Genomic DNA, 24115 nt, shown 5'->3' on the forward strand with positions numbered 1-24115 from the left:
TCAAAGAAAACAATGTGCCATCTGAGGAAAAACTAGTTCACTTTGTGCGCTGCAAGGTGACTTGAGTAGTGGATGAGCAGGGGCCCTATATAGCGCGGGCTTGGGCGACCTCTTGCACCGCTCTGTCCGGTACACACTTTCTTTCTCTCTTGTTTCCTCTCACTCCGATCGACCGGATAGGCGGGTAACCCCGTCTCTCTCTCTCTCGCTCTGTACGCAAATCATCGGTATTTGAGGGGGCCAAATGTTAAAAAGAATTATAATCTACGTCTTCAGAAAAAAATTCTTCAGAAATTGAGCCAAGGCTTTGGGGTGGGGGGGGGGCAGCGCCCCGTGGCCCCAACATAGCTCCGCCTCTCTCTCTCGCGCGCGCGCACACACACAATGTAGACGTTTTCATGCAACAGGGGCATCATGCGTGCTCGCCAAAGGAGCCAGCCCAGGCTGCCGGTCTTCGACGCCATCTGCCCCTCGGAGTAGTAAATTAAATGGGTCTTCCTAAAAAAAGTAAATTAAATGGGTGATTCATTTTGTTTTTATCTTCTTCTTCTTCTTTCTTTTTCAACTTCTTGAAATCATTCATTTTATCCAAGGACATTTTGTTGCATTTGAGAACGACAGGCAAAATTTTCATTAAAATTTGGTGTATGTATCCATTCCATCAACAATAATACTCTGAAACTATGTGCTAGTGCTACAGATGTCTCTCAGTCATGTACGTGGTCATACCAATCGCCAATGCATGCATGCATGCATCTCTTCTCTATTATTACTAATAAACAATCCAACATTATCTTCTCTAAACGCACCTCATAAAACGTATATGAATTTATTACCACCGCATGATTAGACCCATCAAACTCGATCTAACAGCTAGGCTTAATATAATCTGTTTTTCTCTACTTCTCTATTGCTAATAAACAATCCAACATTATTTTCTCTAAACGCATCCCATAAAATGTACATGGATTTATTATCATCGCAAGATTAGATCCATCAAACTCGATCTAACAGCTAGGCTTAATATAATCTATTTTCTGGCGTGCGTTTAGTAATTTAGGTTAACTGACCGTGCTCCACCGAGGAAAATACGAAGCACTCATGTCCGCAACCCCTACAATCACGCACGAGGCATGCGAAAAGGAAGCTGATCGCAATCCCCTCAATTTGTGTGATGCCTTGCTCAAAACAACACCCCCCACTACCCACGCCGTCTGCCTTACGCGGCCTAGAGCGCCGCCCCCGGATCCTCCTCTTCCTCCGCCACCGACGCCGCTGAAGGATCGACCCGTGCGCCGCCCTCTTCCACAGCGATCCTCGATGCCAACAACACCTTCCACCCGTCCTATCATGCATCTTCCCCACGTAGCGGACGGCCAAAGGAGGTAGAGTCGACGTCTCCCTCATTCACCTACACCGACGACGAGCTGCGATGGCGCCGTCTCGCCGTGCACGCCCCTGATCTGGACGGCACCGCCGACCACGTGGCCCTCCTCCCTTGGTTATTGGATCCAGCCGAGATTCGTCCCGTCTGTTCTACCACCGGGGCACATCACCTTCTCACGCCTCCCACATTGGCCTCCATGGTTGTCCTCCTCTGCACTCAAACTCTATCTATAAGCTTCATGTGAATCAGCAGGTTTGAGCCGACGATCTGGATTGAGTAGGTCGCAGGAGCTTGTCGGCAACACCAGATCTTTGTTCTGGTTTGAAGTTCGTCTGAGGTGATTTCTTCTCTGGAATTTTTTTGAAACATTAAAAAGTACATTTGGAAATCGTTCATGCTAACTGAATTTTATTGATCCTACATTCATGAAAATTTATGGATAAGACAATCGTGGGTGTTTGCTTTCAAACGTTCTGGTGTATCAAATCCCTCTGAAGATCCATACCTTGAGGTTGAAGCGATGCCAAGATAGTTGGCATTCACGCTGGGGAGGACTGAGATAAGCTCAATCATCTCCAGTTAGTCTTCTTTCTTGCTATCCATATGTCTTAAATGAGCAGACAGTCTTTGAACAAGGGGTGGATGGGAGTACATGGTTTGGACCCCTTTGCAGAATGAAACAATTTTGTGATACATAGCTTACAATTTTCGGAACTTAAACACAGGAAGGTTCCGGTTGCGATTCCAATGTACAATTCTGATTAGTGTTTTCTCATGTTACTTCATCATCCCCTTTTGTTTGCGCTTAGACTTGCAACGCTTATTCCCACCGGCTGTATATACTGCTATTGTGAAGGTACCTATTTTGTGAAATTTTGGTTAAATTTGTAATGCATGGCCTGTCAGCTTATATTGTCTATCTTGTCCAGTTGTAAACCCAGCTACACTAATTATGCCAGATGTATTTGATTGAAAAATAGCATGAGCTTACAATTCGCAAGCGTGTGATTTGATTTCGCATGTTTATTTGGCAAGTCCGACTGTATTTGGTAACCTATTTTTAATTTTCAGTTTCTTTTAGCGGAGCAACCTATTGTTCATTATGTCCGATAGCTTACGGACACGGGCGGTCACGACCATCTTTGACTACCCGATATCGCCTTGGCCAGCTGCAGAAACCTAGCACCGCCGCTGATTTGACTTGGTTCGTCTCTCTTCGTTGCACTTTGGTTTCAGTCATAGGCTTATTGTGAGGATATATCTTGCTTGCAAGGATGATTGTTCTAGCCACCACGAACCAGAACTGGAGTGCAACCCTATGCGTCATCCCCTTCTAATTAAGTGAGATTGGTTTCCTTTTGCCATTTGGAAAGCTTGTGATTCTGAACCTGTGACTCTGCTCTTCTCCCCTGCCCTGAAACTCTGAACCTGCTGCCCTCTTTCTTCTCTGAATTCTACTCTCTGTCAGCTGAATTCTCTATACCGTGAAGATAGAAATACCAATTGGGTGGGTGTGGATGCTGATTCTGAACATAACTGTATCAAATTACTCCGCTGCACTGGTGCCTCAAGGTACTACGATTTCGGCTTCAAAGAATAACAATGACTCTGCGGGACATGTATATACATCTCTGCCTGCCATAAGTAAGCATGCAAATAAATTTCGGTAAGTAGCAGCAGACATATTCTTCTTTGAATTTTATACCTAATTGAATGAACAAAATTTGAGCCACTGTATTGTGCTTATCTGGTAGATGCTTATTAGGTATTACTATAAATATGATGAACTCAGCTACAAGGTTCTCGAAAGAGCAGTAACTAATTATAATGGCTTTGCTAAAGAGTTAAACAACACTGTGTTGGTTGATGAGTTGAATAACATTATATTATTTCATGCAGCTCCATTACTGCTGTCAAAGTTTTATCGTATTTATCTCATGGAATAGTCTACATCTCTAGAGCCTTAGTCTATTTTCTCATTTGTAAAGTTACATGATTCCATTGTAAGGAGCACCCATTTTAGAGACTTAAATCACAATTTTTCTTTCATTTGGTTAAGTTAAACTAATGATTATCATTTAGTATGCCCTGTTACACACCATGATTGAAGCATGGAGCTCACTGGAATTGCATGAAAGCTGTAATGCTATTTTATTTATTAAATTTACTTATTTTGGTAATGGCACTCTCTCATGTTTATTTTAGATCAAACATGTACAACTCAATGCGCACACACAAAGGTAAGGCTCTTCAGATCCTGTGGTAGCAGTCTTGTTAATAACTCCATGATATCTCCAAGTAGGAGGGATTTTTTAGTTCATGTGAGGATTTCTTGGCTCCAAGACTGGTTGTGAGGATCTCTGAGATTGAAGATATGCAGCCACACACTATGTGACAATCGGTTTAGAATGCCCTGCATCCCTTGCTAAATTATTTGACAAACTATAAACATCTGAGATACTTGTTGTTCATGTGTACATTTGAATTTACATAGTTGTTGTAAGTATGGAGAGTGGAGTATTGCACTGTGGTGTCTCGACAATAACTCAGTATGGAAGGACCATAGGAGAGCATCCTGGCTCCTAACTTGTAAGGAACCAAACTGTTACTTGCTTCTATGTGATCGAACCGTGTGCTTACACCATTTTTCTTGTACTCTCACCTAACCAACAATTTGACTTTGGCCTGAGAGTTAGCCACCAATACGAATTCATAAAAGTTTGAGGTATTTGTATTTTTGGCCGGGAATAATTGTTCGATTGAGCAGCTTGAAGATGGGATCGATGTTCTTTTTGACGGAAAGATATTCTAAGCAGGAAGACATGCATCCTATACACTCCTTGGAACACAGAACATATTGAGCTGATATGTATTTAATTAGGGTGGGCCTTTATTATGTTGGTTTTTACTCATATTAGTAAACAACCTTTATAGTTAGACTAATATTTCTAAAAGCATGCACAATTAGGTGCATATATGGATAAAGTAATGTTAAAAGAATTTTAAATTTATTGATCTGTAAGATCGTGCGTTGCACGTGCACGCTTACTAGTAACCAACTAATAAAAAAAACCGCCTAACAAAAGCATGGCAGATAGAAGCGGCAGATTATAACTCAAAAATCGCAAGGCCCACACAAATAACAGTAGGTTGGTTGCAAAAACCATTTAATTTATTCATATCAGTGGTGTAATGTATATTATCAAGTTGCATACCAATTGGTGTATTTAGTAGCACTTACTTCCAACCTGAACCTGTGATATAAACATGTCTTATTTATTGTTGATTTACCCCAATTGGGGTAGGATCTCAGTAACTGATGCTATTGGTCCCACGACACCTACAAATACAACCATCAATTGCATATCGGGTTTTCTTTTTTCCTTTTTTCTATATAGAACACCTGATGGTAGAAGTCGCTGCCAACATCTTTCACAGATGTGTCATTTCTGTCTAGAATTTCGCCCCCTATGTCTGCTTAGTGACCAAGAGAAATATGAGAGCTTTGTACATACCTTTTTTTAGAACGGCAATATGACACTCCAATTAAACCTGCTGCCCAGCAACCTCGCTGGACACCAGCTCTTACAAAGTCAGGAGCAAATCAGCCAAGATAGAGAGGGGCTCGGACGACCTTGAACCAAACCGCGCAAGAGCATGTGCAATTTTATTACATTCCGGGCCACAGCAGAGGAAATTCACTGCGTCAAAAGCATAGTTTTAAATAGCCGATTATAGCTCCGCTACAGCTCGCTATAGCCTTTTCAGCAGGGTGCCGTTAAATAGTCGTCTTCATAAATAGCCCGTTATAGCTCCGCTATAGCCCGCTATAGCTGATTTAAAGGCTCGTCGCTATTTTCCATAGCCCGCTATTTAAAGCATTGGTCAAAAGACATGATGCTTAAGCTTTGCCTTGACACACTGTGTTGCTTCTGTATGAATAGCGCTCTGGACATGCTGGGGCTGTCATGTACGCAAAGCTCTTTTTACCGGAGCCCGTAGCTACCGGTTTAGTATCCACCACACGTAGGCTTTGAGATGTGTGCGTATTTTTTATGTATTCACGCTGCTTCCATTTTGTATCTTCCATTACATCAATTTGGCTTGTCTTATTGCCAGCACTTTGTGCCAGAATGCAAAGATGGTACCAGAGAATAGTACGCATGCATGTGATCTATCCCTACACAAAGTCCATATAGTTTAATTTCCTTTCTATATTTATGAACATTTATATCTCTCAAACCGAAATTTCGTTTTGACTTCTTTATGTATATTTGAACTCCTGGTGCCAAGACCTTTAGCGCAAGATCAATCTTGAATACAATCAAACACATTCAAATTTTATCGTTTCAAATGAGTGAAATCGTCTTTCTGAAATAAGTTGAATTTGTGTTTCATGCATATGAAACATTTTTCGAATTAGTGAAACCAATTTTTTGAAATGAGTGAAATTTGTGTTTTATGCATATGAAACATTTTTCAGTGTGAAATATGTGAAACTTATTATTCCAAAAATGTGAAACGGGTTATTTACACAATGTGAAGCTGATTATTTCAAATTATTTTTAAAATTAGTGATTTTTTTAAATGAGTGAAATCAGTTTTCAAAAATGAATGAAATAATTCAAGCATGTCTTTTCAAATGAAGTGAGCGAAATTAGTATTTTCAAACGAGTGAAATCAATTTTCTAAAATGAGAAATAATTTTATTTGAATGGTATTTTTTAATGAGTGATTTTTTTAAATTAAAATATTATTTTTGGTAAACACCTTATTCAGTGTGTGTATTGTGAGTGTTATGTGTTTTCTGAAACTAGTGAGATGACTGAAATCTATCTTTTGTAATGAGTGATTTTTGGAACAAGTGAATATAATATTTCAATTGAGTGACTGCAATATGTATTTTGAAATTAGTTTCTTGAAATGAGTGAAATATTGTTTTTAAATCTATATATTTTTATGAGTGAAATCAGTTCTCTATGGGTGAATCTAATGTGTTTTGTAAATGAGTGAAATATGTATTTTCAAATTAGTGAAATAATTTGTTTGGAGTGAGTAAAATCTGTTTATTGAAATGAGTGAAATAGTTTTTCAATTGAAATCCATTTTGGAAAATAATTGAAACATGCTTTCCAATTGAAATGAATGAAATTAGTCGTTTGAGATGAGTGAAATAATCAAAATAAACTAGAACTGAAATATGATACATAAAAGTCAAAGTAGTCAAAATGTATCCAAGATTGGTCTCGTTTGAAAGGTCTTATTGTCCCTTCAAAGTGACGTATCAATATTATCACCATATATGGAAGATACTACTAGGCACCATGACTTTCTGATGAATATTATTATATCTTAGAAGTTTCTCACTTCTAAACTAAATTTAACTCACCAAACAATTAGAACTAAAGTAGATCTTTTCCCCAAACAATTATGTTTACACTTCTTCTCCTGCTGTTTAGAGGTTGGTTTTGTTTTACCTTATCAAGAAAAAATCATATATAATTCTCCAAAATTGGTCTGGCTTATCATTCACACTGTGGTAGTTCCCTTTGTAAACATGTACTTTCAGCCGTGATGATATTTTTCATCATAGATGTACCACATCATGCAAGTTAGATAAGGAATAGAAATAAGAAATCACTAGGCCGTAGCAAGGGCGATTTCACTTATTTGGTACTGAAGTTGAGACACTTATTTTGATACCAAGAAGTTATGAAGTTTCAAATTACTTTCTAAAAATCCGATGCATCTCAAATAGTGGTTGTGCCCTGAATCTAAGGCCCCGTTCGGCAACCCTCCGCTCCTTCAGCGCGGAGCGGAGCGCGCGGAGTGGCCCTCCAGCAGCTCTGAAAATTTGAACTGGAAGCTGCTCCGCTCCAGAGCGGAGTTGGAGCCGGGAGAGAGCCCGAACAGGCTCTAAGTAGTAGTACACAATTGTTGAAGGGTTGTGACAGAATCAGAATTTCCCGCATTCATTTTCCAAAGTAGCATGGATTCCCAAACTTATTCATCAGACAAATTAGAGAACTGAGACAATATATGTGCCCCTGTAACAACGCATGGGCGTTGTCCTAGTCAGGATTGAGAATCAAGAAACAGAGCAAATTAACCATAGCGTGGATGCCCTAGCTGGTGATTCCATCACATACGTAGGTAAAATCATTCTGATTACACAACTGACTGATACGTACAGCGCTTAAGCGTAGCACCTACATCATCTACAACGAACTCGCAGATAACCCCTCCTAAACATGTTCCATGCTGCCGACAGCCACCGGCGCGGCGCGGCGCATGCCGGTGTGCGTGGCCAGCGCCCAGAGCACGGTGACGAACTCGCCGCCCTCCGGCAGCACCTTGGCGTGCCCCATGACGTGCTCCTCGCCCCCCGACGGCGCCACGTACACCATGAGCTGCACCCACAGATCAGCCAGCACCTTCCACATCCCCTCCACGCCTGCGGCGCACTTGGCTTCTTTCTCCAGCGCGCGCTCTAGGATGGCCCCCCTCTGCAGCGCCGACATCTCCGCCATTTCTAGCGCCTGGGCCAGGTTCGGCCTCTCCTCCAGGCGCATGATCTGCTCGTACCCGGAGCCCAGCAGCGGCGCCACCGCCGCCGGGAGGTGGTAGCGCCAGAAACCGACCGTACGCCTCAGATCTTCCTCCATGATCTCGAAGACGCGCTCTGTGCTCTCCTCGTTTTCCGGCAGTAGCTCCGGGTGGAAGGCTACCAGGTAGGCGCAGTACCTGGACAGCGTCGTCGCCACAACCATGTCACGCGAGGGCGAGGCGTGCGGTGACGGAAACTTCTCCTCGAAGAGGCAGGTGGCGATGTGCCACGCGAGGATCACCTCGGCGATGCTCTCGCTCTTGCACGCACGCCGGAGCTCCGCGTACTCGGCGACCGCGAGCTGACCGTTGCTGAGAAGACCACGACGAGTGGCGGTGGGGTTGCAGTCGTCCTCCTCCTGCAGCGACGTTGCTGATAGTAATAGGTACTCCGCGATGGAATGCTTCACCTCCTTCGGCACGGGGATGGTCGGCAGCGTCAGCGAGACGGCCGGCACCATCCTCAGCTGGCGGCTGAGACGGCAGGACCTGAGCGCGGAGAACTGCCTCATGGTGATGTCCGGGTGGCTCATCTTGCTCCTCACCCAGAGCATGCGGCGGATGGCCCAGTTGAAGGTGGCGCTCCGGCGCCAGCGGGGCTTGGCGGCGTAGCCGTGGAGCATGGACACGAGGAACCAGTTGGAGAAGAGGAAGACCACAAACTCCCACACCTGCTCGTACACCAGCACGAGGAAGAGGAGCAAGGTGATGGAGAGGTCGATGGTGGAGAAGAAGACCGAGGGCGAACTGAGGACTCTCGTCAGGAGGCACCTGGCCATCCTGAGCACCCCGAACGAGACGCTGTAGTTGTCGCTCCTCAGGCTGTGGAAGGCGAAGGGCACGTCGCCGTTGCCGCAGAGGACGACGATGACGAGGCAGAGGAGCAGCACCATGGCCGGGAGGAGCAGGTAGTTGGCGAGCAGGAAGAAGGGGCTCGCCAGGGCCACGGGGACGACGGAGTGGTAGTACTCGCTCAGGAAGATGGTCTCGTCCTTCATCACCTGGAATAATTCCTCTGCTGCTGCTACTGCCTTCTCGTCTTCGCCTTGGCCATTGCTCCGGTTGCTCCTCTTGCTGCTGCAGTACAAGCCCCCTTCGAAGAAGATGAGGCTCCGGCAGTCGCGGGTCTCGGCCTCGCTCATCGGCGGCAGGTGCTCGAAACTCCGGCGAAGGAGTTTGAAGAGCGCGAAGGAGAGGCAGAGCCTCCTCAGCCGCCCGTCTTGGTCGACGGAGGCAAGGAAGGGGTCATCCTCTGCAAGCCGCCAGATTTTCCCGACGGTCGTCGTCGTCGGGGCGGTGGTGACGTCACTTGTGACGCTGTAGCCGGCTGGGGTTGGCTTTTTCACCAGCTTGTCTTCTCCCATCACCGCGTACCGACACCTCTGCAAGAGCTCGTCGCCGTGGTCGGCGTCGTCTCCATGCTGCTGCTGCAGCGGCTGATGATGAGGCACATGATGCATGTAGGAGATGATGAGGCGCGCGTTCTTCCCGTAGGCGAGAGAGTTCTTCCCCACCAAGGTGAAGGTGACCCTCTGCACCAGCTTGGCGACGCAGAGGAGCCAGAGGATGCCCAGCACGGACTTGCGCCCGGCGCCGCGCAGGTTGAAGAAGACGAGGCTCCCGAGCCAGACGACGCGGCCGGCGCGCTCCACGGTGCCCCTGTGCCAGCCGTCGTCCCCGCGCTGCATGCGGATCTCCTCCACCTTGTTGCGGAGGAGCTCGACGAGGAGCATCCACGTGAGGATCAGCCGGGCCCGCAGCGGGAGCTCGGGCGCGGCGGCGCCGCCGCACGCGAGGCCGCCGGCGTTCTTGGCCTCGGAGAAGAGGTAGGACATGACGGGGAGGAAGAGGGAGAGCGCCTTGGAGAGCACGACGCGGACCTTGGGGTCGAGGATGGCGCTGGTGTCGGAGAGGCCGCTGAAGAGGTTGAGGTTGAAGAAGAGTGCGGCGAGGAGGAACATGATGACGGTGGCGGACAGCATGGAGGCCTCGTTGCTCTGGTCCGCGTAGGAGGACGTCAGGTTCCACACCAGGCCGCTGGTCTTCCCGCAGCTCGTGTTGTAGCCAAGGCCGCCGCCACCGCCATCTCCGGCCAGCAAGCCCATGGTCATCGACGCCGACGGGGTGCGTGTGGAATTATGCTCAGCTATCTAGCGGAAAGGTTCTCTCTAGTAGAATGCATGAGTCGTAGACTTTCTACTGGCTTTTCTCACAACTGAAAGGGCCCATCTGTACTCTGTGTTACAGGCAATGTGAAATTTAGGTCACTGTTCCCGCGCGTTAGATTTTTCGATCCCACTGTTGGTGCTTCAGCTTTGTTTGTTTTGTCGGTGTTAGTGTGGGTGTATCATTTGAGTCTCTCTTCGCAGAGTACTTAAACTTCTTGCAAAATTTCAGCTGTCTTCTATAAAAAATATGATATGTCGTTGACGTACTCTTGGAAAAAAAAGTTAGCTACAGAGCAAATAAATGGTTGGGGTTTCCTGTGGCGGAACCATTTCACTAGGGTTCGTCATAGACTTGGCGCGGTGGTCATGTTTTTCTGAATTTTTTCAGCCTTCTAACGATGTGTGTTCAATGAGAGGAGATGTTCTTGTCGACTACGAAGGTGTCTGATTTTGTCAAGCTCAAGACGTTGTGCTGACTTTGTCAACTTCAAGATGTTGTCTCTTAAAAAAAAACTTCAAGATGTTGTGCTGACTTTTTTGTCAATCTCAAGACGTTGTGTTGTCTCGGTATTTTAGAGGCGCCCATAGAGGTAGGGTGTGCATGCACGTGTTCATGGGAATAAATGTATGTGCGTGTATATGGGAGTATTATGTAGGAAAAAAATTCTTTGAATCCCTTAGGTTTGTAGAAATGGATTCCAATTTCTATGTTGAATAGGAACCAATCCTTCACATTTTAAAGAAAAAAATTCTTATCATATGCATCAAATGACATCTTTTTTTCTATAAGAATTGAGATACACACTAGTGCAGAAAAAGACTAGTGGTGACGTGGCAAAAAAGGCCTTGGTGACGTTGGCACCCAATGCCAACAATTGGCGTCGCTGTTAATATTAATAGTGGCATTGGAAGGCAACACCACTCCTAACATTGGTGTTGATGGCATGCTACTTGTCCAACGTCACTAGTAATATTCATCACTTGTGACATGCCATGTTGACGCCACACCACCAATATGATTATTAGCTATAAAATAAAAGTTGTACATCAACACTTTTCCAGAGAAATGACAGCATAATTCAGTTTACTAACAAACATAAAATAAGTTTGACAAGATAAAATAGTGGCAAATAACAACATTTAAGTTCAACAAAGTAATAATTAACATAGTTTAACAAAGTATTAAATAGAGGCAAGTAACACACATGTTCAACGAAGTTCAACTAGATCGGTGGTAATAACATAATACGTGTAGGTGCCATGCATGCCTACTATCTAGACTCTTCAGAGAGCGAAGTCCCAGTCGTAGTCCGGAGTAAGTGAATCAGAGCTGCCAACATGCCTGTAGTACACCATGATCTCATCACAATCATACTCGAGGAAGAGTGTGGCCCTTTCCCCAACTTCCACTCCATAAGCATGTGCACGACTCTCCAATTAGGGCACCCGAGAGAGGTGCGGTGGGGCTCGTTGGTGACAAAACAAATGAAGTCCTGGACCGTCAGCATCTTCATGATGGTGCACTGGAATGTGATGGTCGCATCAAACGAAATGTGAAACCTTTCTAAAAGTCACGTCTTGCTCCGCAAGGGACGACCTAAGCAAAATTAAAGAAAGTAGTGGTTAGACAATTTTGGGCACAACCATATGAAACTCAATCAGAACATATTGAACTAAATGACCAACAAAGAACACATAGATATAATTCAACATAAAACACATATAACTAGCTAGATTCATTAGATATTTTACACATTCTAGTAATTAAGTAGTTCTACAAATCATGCACATAGTTCAAAACTTCAAATATAAAACATGCATAAATTAAACAGTTCATACACTAGCGCTACCCATATAACTAGCTAGGCCGAGAGTCACCCTCTCAAGTCGTGGAGCCTAGTAGTCCTCAGCCTCCACACCGGAGGGGTCGGCCTCGTGGTCGTCCCTAGTGGACCTATGCGTCCTTGCTCATCTCCCCTCATAAAGTCATCCCAACCTATGGGATCTTCCTTTGCCTTCGTCCTGACTTCAAACTGAAACAACATCATCTTCTTGATCTCCACGAGTTGAGAATCTATCCCGAGATACCTCATCATGGGGTCGAAGAACTGCATCTCGGCTTGGAGGTTCTCCTTCTCCTCAGGCTTGGTTGCACATACTTACGTTCCTCAAGGAAATTCACACGTGCCCCATCCTTGAAGAGCTCAATGGCCTTGGCAACGTAGGCGCGCGCCACTAGCTCCGGGGTATCCCACTGGACCACATTGTCCTTTGTAATGGTCACATACCACGTATTCCCCTTCTATCGCACACCATGAAATTTCGTTGATGTCTGTGATGGTGCCAATACCTAGCAATTTAGTAAAAGATTGAACCATATAATTACCAAAAAAATCACCATGACCTTGCCTACAAATTGGACATATTGACGACACAAGTATTTGCAAAACCTACAATCCACAATGTACAACTAAAAATCCGACAACAAAATCTACAACTACACTACAATAAAGTTCTACAACTATACTAAAATCAATAACTACGCTACACGAAAATTCTACACTACACTAACACTCCATAATCTACAAATAAAAAATGACAACAAAAATTGTACAACTACACTAAAAATATAATCTACAACTATAAAATTCTAAATTAAAATAGCAACTACACAACCCTAAAATCTACAACTACGCTACACTAAATTCTAAACTAAAATCTACAACAATACTACACTAAATTCTAAACTAAAAGTACAACTGCACTACACTATACTAAAACTTACATCTACATTAGACTAGATTCTAAACTAAAATTACAACAATACTACACTAAAATCTGCAACTAAAAGAAATAGGGCCGGACCGTTGGCGATGGCTCACCGGAGTGTGTATTGGGGTTGGAGCGGCAACACTACTAGGGAAAACCTTATACACAGAATCTTACCAGTAGCGCGTGTCAAAAAGAAGCGCTACTACTACTTACCACTAGTGCATGGCGAACAAACGCGATGCAGCTAAGTTTATAGCAGTAGCGCGTCTGAGGGAAGAAGCGCCACAATTACAATTCCCCTACTGTTTTCGCCAGGCTACCAATAGTAGTAGCAAGCTTAGGAAAAGCGTGTTGCTGCTAAAGTTGTTGTAGCAGCGTGTTTTACGCAGAAAGCGCTACTGCTAATAAAAGAAAAATAAAATAAAAAACATATAGAAAAGTAAATGAAAATGAAAGAAATAGAAAAAGGGGAAGGAAAAAACAAAATGTGAAGAAAAATAAATGAAAAAGAAAAATAAAGAAGAAAGATGTAGCAACAACGTGCTTTCAGGACAAGCGCTATAGCTAACTTAGCAGTAGCGCGTTTAGGCGGCCAGCGCTATAGCTAAGTTAGCTATAGCTAATGTAGCAGTAGCGTTTTTTCTGGAACGCGCTACTGCTATTTTTGACTTAACCACGTGGTTCTTCGCCAAGGCCACTTCCCCCAAATCCAACTTGTCTGCTGTCGCCGCCGTCGTCGCCCTGCATCGCTGTCGGCCGCCGCGCGCTCTCCCGTCGCCCTCTGCACGCCCTCGACGCCGCCCTCCGCCACGCGCCTGAGCCCCGACCCGACCTTGACGCCGCCTGCCCCTTCCTCAGCCGCTCCCTAACTCCGCCGGTGCCCCAGGTGAGCACGCCTACACCTCCTCCTCCTCCTCCCCTACCTCTGCCTAGCTAGGGTTCCTAGAGTTCATCAAATTTTAGAGTTCATCAAATTAGATGCTAATTAGGGCAGTAGATGTAGATGCTTAATTGTAAATTAAATGTTAATTCAGGCAGTAGTTGTAGATGCTTAATTAGTTTTTAGGACAGATTCCTAGGGTTCATCGATGGGTGCTTAAGTAGTTGTAGATGCTTAAGTACCTAGGTAGGGTTCATCTAATAGGGCATTAGTTGTAGATGCTTAATTAGTTTTTTACTGTTGTTTAGTAAGTGTTTAATAGAATTAGTAAGAAAATTAATAGAACTAGTTGAACTAGTTTATTTTTAGTAAGAACTAGTTTATTTTTATTTATAGTAAGTGTTTAGTTGAATTAATAGAACTAGTTTGTTTTTAGTAAGAAAATTTAGGTATATGGGATTTGATGATCTAATTAAAATTTTACTACAGAACTATTTTATTTTTAGTAAGAATTAATAGAACTAGTTTATTTTTAGGTGTATTTAACAGTATTCTAGGTTGATTCGTTTTGAAGTGGACATGTCATATTTTGAACATGTCACATTTGTTGTTATTTTTTTAGTTAAAGCAATTATTGCCGCATCAACGTCGACGATGCCTATCCCGCATCCTCGTTGTCGACTCGGTGAAGGACACCTGCTTGATCAGAGGGGACATGTCAGGGACTGGGCTCCTCCGGGCTGGTACTGGGAGGTGCTACCTTCCGGAGGGCGTAGCTTGGTGAGGAGCCAGCCCGTCATTGACCCGAACCTTCTTTGGTGGCGGTCGCGTGGGCTAGTGACAGTGCGAAGGCTTGAGGACCCCGCGGAGGTGGTACGTCACCATGTCAGCGAGGAGGACGAGCACGTCCGTCGCTAAATGGTTGCGTTGGAGGGCAGGTTCTCCAATACCTGACAGGTTCTTCAGGGATCTCACTGGAGCTATGATCCTGTGATGGTTCCTTCTCTTTGGGTGTCCACCGCCCGCGCCGATACCCGTCGTTCGCTAGGGTTTTAGATGTATTAGTGATGTTATATGTATGATACTATTCGGGATGTATTAGTGATAATATTCGCCGATGTACGGACGCAAGAGATGATTTAGTTTTGCTTATTGAATGCATGCAAATTTGAATACTTATTTATTTTACGATTTGGTTTTGCTTATTGAATGCTCAAATTGGAGAAGCACCTCTATTTTGAATGCTCAAATTGGACCCCACTATGCAAGGCGTTTGCATTTGATTAGCTGATAACTTATAGGGTTTTCGTTTTTGCAGAAATCAAGGATCCCCTCCATCACCCCCGCCGTCGTCCCCATCACCGACCACCTCCGACCTCGAGGTGAGACCAGCCAAATCCATGTCAATATGAGTCCTATAAGATATTTTGAAATGTTTTTGTTCATATTTTCAACCATGGAAATGCAATAACCATCAAGTTTGAATGCTCATATTATGTAGATAAAAACATGTATATCTTGTGTTGCTCAAATAGGATATGTGCTTGCCCAAGTGGTCGGTCATGTTTGCAGGTTACACCTCCGAGTGGCCTATATTTTGCCGGAGTGTTGATTAATTTCCGTTTCGGCAAATTTCAAGCGCTCGATATATCCTTTTTTAGCAAAGGTCTTTTTTTCGTGAATTTTGGCATGACTTGTGCTAGAATATGTAGGAAATATCGTGGGGGTCGAATATATACACCACGTGAGCTGAGAGTTTTCAAGAGAAGACTCGGCAGACTGACAGTCAACCCGTGATGAATAATAATGATCTAATTTAGTTTTTGTAGTACATATATTTAATTGTACAAGTTTAATCTTTGAATTATGAACATAGAAAATGTCATCATCGGACGACAAAAGTCTCCCGGGGGAGTGCGACTGGTGCAATGACGACCGAGGTCTGTGCGACATGCCTCACCTGGACGAAGATCGGCACTTCGGCATTAAGCTCCATGAGACCTTCGATGTTGAAATGGTACTGATATGTCTCCGTCATATCTATAATTTTTTATTGTTCCATGCCAATATTCTACAACTTTTACATACTTTTGCCAACTTTTTATACTATTTTTGGGACTAACATATTGATCCAGTGCCCAGTGCCAGTTCATGTTTGTTGCATGTTTTTTGTTTCACAGAAGATCCATATCAAACGGAGTCCAAACGGGATAAAAACGTACAGAGATTTTTTTGGAATATATGTGAATTTTGGGAAGTGGAATCAACGCGAGACGATGCCCGAGGGGCCCACAAGGGTGAGGGGCGCGCCCTGGGCCCTCGTGGCCACTCCGTAAGGCGGTTGGTGCCCTTCTTTCGTCGCAAGAAAGCCAATATCCGGATAAAAATCGTGTCAAAATTTCATCCTAATCGGAGTTATGGATCTCCGGGAATTTAAGAAACGGTGAAAGGGCAGAATCAGGGAACGCAGAAACAGAAGGAAACAGAGAGAGAGGGATCCAATCTCGAAGGGGCTCTTGCCCCTCCGCTGCCATGGAGGCCATGGACCAGAGGGGGACCCTTCTCCCATCTATGGGGAAGGTCAAGGAAGAAGAAGAAGAAGGGGGGCTCTCTCCCCCTCTCTCCCGGTGGAGCCGGAACACCGCCGGGGCCATCATGGCGACAACGATCTACACCAACAACTTCACCGCCGTCATCACCAACTCTTTCCCCCTCTATGTAGCGGTGTAACCCCTATTTTACCCGCTGTAGTCTCTACTTAAACATGGTGCTCAACGCCATATATTATTTCCCAATGATGTATGGCTATCTTATGATGTTTGAGTAGATCCGTTTTGTCCTATGGGTTAATTGATGATCGTGATTGGTTTAAGTTGCATGTTTTATTATTGGTGCTGTCCTATGGTGCTCTCTGTGTCACGCAAGCATGAGGGATCACCGCTGTAGGGTTTGCAATATGCTCATGATTTGCTTATGGTGGGTGGCGTGAGTGACAGAAGCACAGACCCGTTGTTTGCGTATGGGAGTAAAGAGGACTTGATGCCTTATAATGCTATGGTTGGGTTTTACCTTAATGATCTTTAGTAGACGCGGATGCTTACTAGAGTTCCAATCATAAGTGCATATGATCCAAGAAGATAAAGTATGTTAGCTTATGCCTCTCCCTCAATAAAATTGCAATAATGATTACCGGTCTAGTTGTCGATTGTCTAGGGACAAATAACTTTCTCGTGACAAAAAGCTCTCTACTGAAACTAACTTAGTTGTGTCTTTATCTAAACAGCCCCTAGCTTTCATTTACATGCTCTTTATTATCTTGCAAACCTATCCAAAAACACCTACAAAGTACTTCTAGTTTCATGCTTGTTCTAGGTAGAGCGAACCTTAAGCGTGCGTAGAGTTGTATCGGTGGCCGATAGAACTTGAGGGAATATTTGTTCTACCTTTAGCTCCTCGTTGGGTTCGACACTCTTACTTATCGAAAGAGGCTACAATTTATCCCCTATACTCGTGGGTTGTCAAGACCTTTTTCTGGCGCCGTTGCCGGGGAGCAATAGCATGGGGTGAATATTCTCGTGTGTGCTTGTTTGCTTTATCACTAAGTAATTTTTATTTTCTGTTCTAAGTTGTTCTCTATCTTTAGTTATGGATATGGAACACGAAATACCAAAAAAAATTAGGTTTACTTGCTACTCATGGAGATGGGGAACCTCCTAAAACCTTCGATGCTCATTATGTGAAAGACATTATGCACTACTTTAATAATCGTGAGAAAACCCCATTCAATTATGTAATGGGAGACACGTTGGATCAACGTGAATACTTTAGGGATTATCGCTTGACTCAAAACGGGAAACTATTATGGGATCAAATTCATATGTTGCATTGGTATGCTCGGCAACTATGCTTGAGATATGATTATACTTGTTGCTCTAGGATGAAGGCTCCACACCTTCCCTTTTCATGCAAATTTAATGATAGTGAAACCTTAGCTTCTTATGCTAATTGTATATATGATTACTATGATGTGGAACGAATAGAAGAATTTTTTGCTTTTAAGGGTGCTTGTGAAATTGAATCTTTGTTTAAAGAGTTTGAAGATTTTGATGATTCAGTTTATAGACCTAAAAATTCAGCTATCCTTAAATATTGCTATGAGAATTATAAATACAATTATGATATTGATGAATTTATTGAGAAAGTCTCCGTTGTCCGAGAAGAGACTAATATTTTGTAGGAGTCTATGGAAGAAGAAATTGATGAAACTGTGAGCTCATTGGATGAAAAAGATGATGAGGAGAGCGAAGAACAAAAGGAGGAAGATCGGATTAGCTACCCGTTCCCACCTTCTAATGAGAGTAACTCTCCAACTCATACATTATTTAATGTCCCTTAGTTCTTTCCGAAGTATGAATGCCATGATAATTGCTATGAACCCGTTGATTCGTTTGAAATATCCCTTTTTGACGAACTTGATGCTTGCTATTCTTGTGGACAAGATGCTGCTACCTCTTGAGCATTGCGTTGGTTTTCCCTTGAAGAGGAAAGGGTGATGTAGCAAAGTAGCGTAAGTATTTCCCTCAGTTTTTTAGAACCAAGGTATCAATCCAGTACGAGACTACACACAAGTCCCTCGTACCTACACAAACAAATAAGAACCTCGCAACCAACGTGATAAAGGGGTTGTCAATCCCTTCACGGTCACTTACGAGAGTGAGATCTAATAGAGATAATAATAATAAGATAAATATTTTTGGTATTTTTATGATATAGATTGAAAGTAAAGATTGCAAAATAAAATAGATTGGAAACTTATATGATAAAAGGTAGACCCGGGGGCCATAGGTTTCACTAGTGGCTTCTCTCAAGATAGCATAAGTATTACGGTGGGTGAACAAATTACTGTCGAGCAATTGATTGAAAAGCGAATAATTATGAGAATATCTAGGCATGATCATGTATATAGGCATCACGTCCGCGACAAGTAGACTGAAATGATTCTGCATCTACTACTATTATTCCACACATCGACCGCTATCCAGCATGCATCTAGAGTATTAAGTTCATAAGAATAGAGTAACACATTAGGCAAGATGACATGATGTAGAGGGATAAACTCAAGAAATATGATATAAACCCCATCTTTTTATCCTCGATGGCACCAATACAATACGTGTCTTGCTGCCCCTGCTGTCACTGAGAAAGGACACCGCAAGATTGAACCCAAAGCTAAGCACTTCTCCCATTGCAAGAAAGATCAATCTAGTAGGCCAAACCAAACTGATAATTCGAAGAGACTTGCAAAGATAACCAATCATACATAAAAGATTTCAGAGAAGAATCAAATATTTTCCATAGATAAACTTGATCATAAACCCACAATTCATCGGTTCTCGACAAACACACCGCAAAAAGAGTTACATCAAATAGATTTCCAAGAAGATCGAGGGTAACATTGTATTGAGATCCAAAGAGAGAGAAGAAGCCATCTAGCTAATAACTATGGACCCAAAGGTCTATGGTAAACTACTCACGGATCATCGGAGAGGCTATGGTGTTGATGTAGAAGCCCTCCATGATCGATTCCCCCTTCGGCGGAGCTCCGAAAAAGGCCCCAAGATGGGATCTCTTGGGTACAGAAGTTTGCGACGGTGGAAATAGGGTTTCGTGGTGCTCCTGTATATGGATATATATAGGAGGAAGAAGTAGGTCGATGGAGCTACGAGGGGCCCACGAGGGCGGGGGGCGCGCCCAGGGGGTAGGCGTGCCTCCCTGCCTCGTGGCCTCCTCGTTGATTTCCTGACATCTACTCCAAGTCCCATGGATCACGTTTGTTCCAAAAATAACTCTCCTGAAGGTTTCATTCCGTTTGGATTCCGTTTGATATTCCTTTTCCGTGAAACACTGAAATAGCAAAAAAACAGCAATTTGCACTGGGCCTTGGGTTAGTAGGTTAGTCCCAAAAATAATATAAAACTGTATAAATAAGCCCATTAACATCCAAAACAAATAATATAATAGCATGGAACAATAAAAAATTATATATACGTTGGAGACATATCAAGCATCCCCAAGCTTAATTCATGTTCGTCCTCGAGTAGGTAAATGATAAAAACAGAATTTTTGATGTGGAATGCTACCTAGCATAATTCTCAATGTATTTTTATTTATTGTGGCATGAATGTTCAGATCCGAAAGATTCAAGACAAAAGTTTAATATTGACATAAAAATAATAATACTTCAAGCATACTAACTAAGCAATTATGTCTTCTCAAAATAACATGGCCAAAGAAAGTTATGCCTACAAAATCATATAGTCTGGCTATGCTCTATCTTCACCACACAAAATATTTAAATCATGCACAACCCCGATGACAAGCCAAGCAATTGTTTCATACTTTTGATGTTCTCAAACTTTTTCAATCTTCACGCAATACATGAGCGTGAGCCATGGACATAGCACTATAGGTGGAATAGAATGGTGGTTGTGGAGAAGACAAAAAGGAGAAGATAGTCTCACATCAACTAGGCGTATCAACGGGCTATGGAGATGCCCATCAATAGATATCAATGTGAGTGAGTAGGGATTGCCATGCAACGGATGCACTAGAGCTATAAGTGTATGAAAGCTCAACCAAAGAAAGTAAGTGAGTGTGCATCCAACTTGCTTGCTCACGAAGACCTAGGGCATTTTGAGGAAGCCCATCATTGGAATATACAAGCCAAGTTCTATAGTGTAAAATTCCCACTAGTATATGAAAGTGACAATATAGGAGACTCTCTATCATGAAGGTCATGGTGCTACTTTGAAGCACAAGTGTGGTAAAAGGATAGTAACATTGTCCCTTCTCTCTTTTTCTCTCATATTTATTTATTTATTTGGGCCTTTCCTCCTTTTTTATTGCCTCCTTTTTTCTCTTTTTTTTTCGTCCGGAGTCTCATCCCGACTTGTGGGGGAATCATAGTCTCCATCATCCTTTCCTCACATGGGACAATGCTCTAATAATGATGATCATCACACTTTATTTACTTACAACTCAAAAATTACAACTCAATTCTTAGAACAAAATATGACTCTATGTGAATGCCTCCGGCGGTGTACCGGGATGTGCAATGAATCATGAGTGACATGTATGAAAGAATTATAAAGGTGGCTTTGCCACAAATACGATGTCAACTACATGATCATGCAAAGCAATATGACAATGATGAAGCGTGTCATAATAAATGTAACAGTGGAAAGTTGCATGGCAATATATCTCGGAATGGCTATGGAAATGCCATAATAGGTAGGTATGGTGGCTGTTTTGAGGAAGGTATATGGTGGGTTTAAGGTACCGGCGAAAGTTGCGCGGAAGTTGCACCAACTCTCAAGGTGAGAAAGGGCAATGCACGGTACCGAAGAGGCTAGCAATGATGGAAGGGTGAGAGTGCGTATAATCCATGGACTCAACATTAGTCATAAAGAACTCACATACTTATTGGAAAATTTTATTATTTATCGAAAGAAAGTACTACCCGCATGCTCCTAGGGGTATTGATTGGTAGGAAAAGACCATCGCTCTTCCCCAACCGCCACTCATAAGGAAGACAACCAATAAATAAATCATGCTCCGACTTCATCACATATCGGTTCACCGTACGTGCATGCTACGGGAATCACAAACTTTAACACAAGTATTTCTCAAATTCACAACTACTCAACTAGCATGACTCTAATATCACCATCTTCATATCTCAAAACAATCATCAAGTATCAAACTTCTCATAGTATCCAATGCACTTTTTATGATAGTTTTTATTATACCCATCTTGGATGCCTATCATATTAGGACTAATTTTATAAGCAAAGAAAATTACCATGCTGTTCTAAAAGACTCTCAAAATAATATAAGTGAAGCATGAGAGATCAATAATTTCTATAAAATAAAACCACCACCGTGCTCTAAAAATATATAAGTGAAGCACTAGAGCAAAATTATCTAGTTCAAAAGATATAAGTGAAGCACATAGAGTATTCTAATAAATTCCAATTCATGTGTGTGTCTCCCAAAAGGTGTGTACAGAAAGGATGATTGTGCTAAACTAAAAAGCAAAGACTCAAATCATACAAGACACTCCAAGCAAAACACATATCATGTGGTGAATAAAATATAGCTCCAAGTAAAGTTACCGATAGAAGTAGACGAAAAGAGTGGATGCCTTCCGGGGCATCCCCAAGATTTGGCTTTTAGGTGTCCTTAGATTATCTTGGGGGTGCCATGGGCATCCCCAAGCTTAGGCTCTAGCCACTCCTTGTTCCATAATCCATCAAATCTTTACCCAAAACTTGAAAACTTCACAACACAAAATTTAAAGTAGAAAATCTCATGAGCTCCGTTAGCGAAAGAAAACAAAAGACCACTTCAAGGTCATGTAATGAACTCATTCTTTATTTATATTGGTGTTAAACCTACTGTATTCCAACTTCTCTATGGTTTATAAACTATTTCACTAGCCATAGATTCATCAAAATAAGCAAACAACACACGAAAAATAGAATCTGTCAAAAAACAGAACAGTCTATAGTAATCTGTAGGTTTCAAATACTTATGTAACCCCAAAAATTATGAAATAAATTGCTGGACATGAGGAATTTATCTATTAATCATCTGCAAAAAAGAATCAACCTAATCGCACTCTCCAGTAAAAAATGGTAGCAAATCTCGTGAGTGCTAAAGTTTCTGTTTTTTACAGCAAGATCACTAAAACTTCCCCCCAAGTCTTCCCAAAGGTTCTACTTGGCACAAACACTAATTAAAAGCATAAACCACATCTAAACAGAGGCTAGATGAATTATTTATTACTAAACAGAACCAAAAATCAAGGAACAAAAATAAAATTGGGTTGCCTCCCAACAAGCACTATCGTTTAACGCCCCTACCTAGGCATAAAAGCAAGAATAGATCTAGGTATTATCATCTTTGGTATGCAATCCATAAGTGGCTCTCATAATAGATTCATAAGGTAATTTAATTTTCCTTCTAGGAAAGTGTTCCATTCCCTTCCTTAAAGGAAATCGGAATCTAATATTCCCTTCTTTCATATCAATAATTGCACCAATCGTTCTAAGGAAAGGTGTACCAAGAATAATAGGATATGAAGGATTGCAATCAATATCAAGAACAATGAAATCTATGGTCACATAATTCCTATTTGCAACAATAAGGACATCATTAATCCTTCCCATAGGTTTCTTAATAGTGGAATCCGCAAGATGCAAATGGACAGAACAACCATCAAATTCACGGAAACATAACACATCACACAAAGTTTTTGGAATCGTGGAAATACTAGCACCCAAATCACATAAAGCATAACATTCATGATCTTTAATTTTAATTTTAATAGTAGGTTCCCACTCATCATGAAGTTTTCTAGGAATAGAAACTTCTAATTCAAGCTTTTCTTCATAAGATTGCATTAAATCATCAATGATATGTTTGGTAAAAGCTTTATTTTGATTATAAGCATGCGGAGAATTTAGCACAGATTGTGTTGGGAATATAGCTACCAGGTAAGACCCGCCCAGGAGAGGTCGGGTCAACCCCAACGACGGGTTACAAAATAAGCCCAATAGTATTTAAGGCTATAGTTTATTAAGACTTGTAGAAGGCTTAAGCCAGAGGCGGCTTAAGGCCCAATATTGTAAACCGCCGTAGAAAGACTTGTAAAGAAAGGCATACAAAGAAGTCACCGAGCCGGACACGTTTTATGAACCGTCCGGGACTCTGTAGGCCGCCAGGCGTCAACCCGTGTATATAAGGGGACGACCCTGTGGCGTCTTAGGGCAAGAAACAAGAGATCAATAACCAAGCCGGCGGATTAGCCTCTTGGTGATCGAAACCCCAGCAATTCCAACACAACTAGACGTAGGCTTTTACCTTCATCATAAGGGGCCGAACTAGTATAAAACCTCTCGTGTCCTTTGTCCCGATTAACCCCTTTAAGCTTCCTAGTTGTGATGGCCCTACGACTAAGTCCTTTTGCTAGGACATCTGCCGTGACAATTCCACGACAGTTGGCGCCCACCGTGGGGCCAGCGCACGGTGGATTTGAGTTCTTGAAGGGCAACTTCAAAGGGCTCAAGGGATATGTTGTGGGCCGGATGACCAAGAGTCGTCGTGGCAAGCTCTACATCGATGATGAAGGCTGGGGCCCCAAGGCCAGCTCAATTGAGTACGGGTACCGGGTCCCCTTCGGCGGAATTCATGTCTTCATCGGTTGGATCGGCGAATCGGGCCCTGAGCTGGATGTCTGCA

The 24115-nt window shown here is 42.8% G+C and overlaps 1 protein-coding gene across 1 annotated transcript; it reads right to left on the reverse strand.

The window, feature by feature from the left end:
• Window positions 1-7367: 7367 nt before the first annotated feature.
• Window positions 7368-10273, reverse strand: LOC125524487 (uncharacterized). The gene has a single exon (XM_048689536.2). It carries the CDS (start codon window positions 10102-10104, stop codon window positions 7633-7635), a length of 2472 nt encoding a protein of 823 aa, XP_048545493.2. The 5' UTR covers window positions 10105-10273; the 3' UTR covers window positions 7368-7632.
• Between the last annotated feature and the right edge of the window lie 13842 nt (window positions 10274-24115).

Source organism: Triticum urartu, chromosome 7A, assembly GCF_056163025.1.
Source record: "Triticum urartu cultivar PI428250 chromosome 7A, HENAU_Tu73, whole genome shotgun sequence".
Classification (NCBI taxonomy): domain Eukaryota; kingdom Viridiplantae; phylum Streptophyta; class Magnoliopsida; order Poales; family Poaceae; genus Triticum; species Triticum urartu.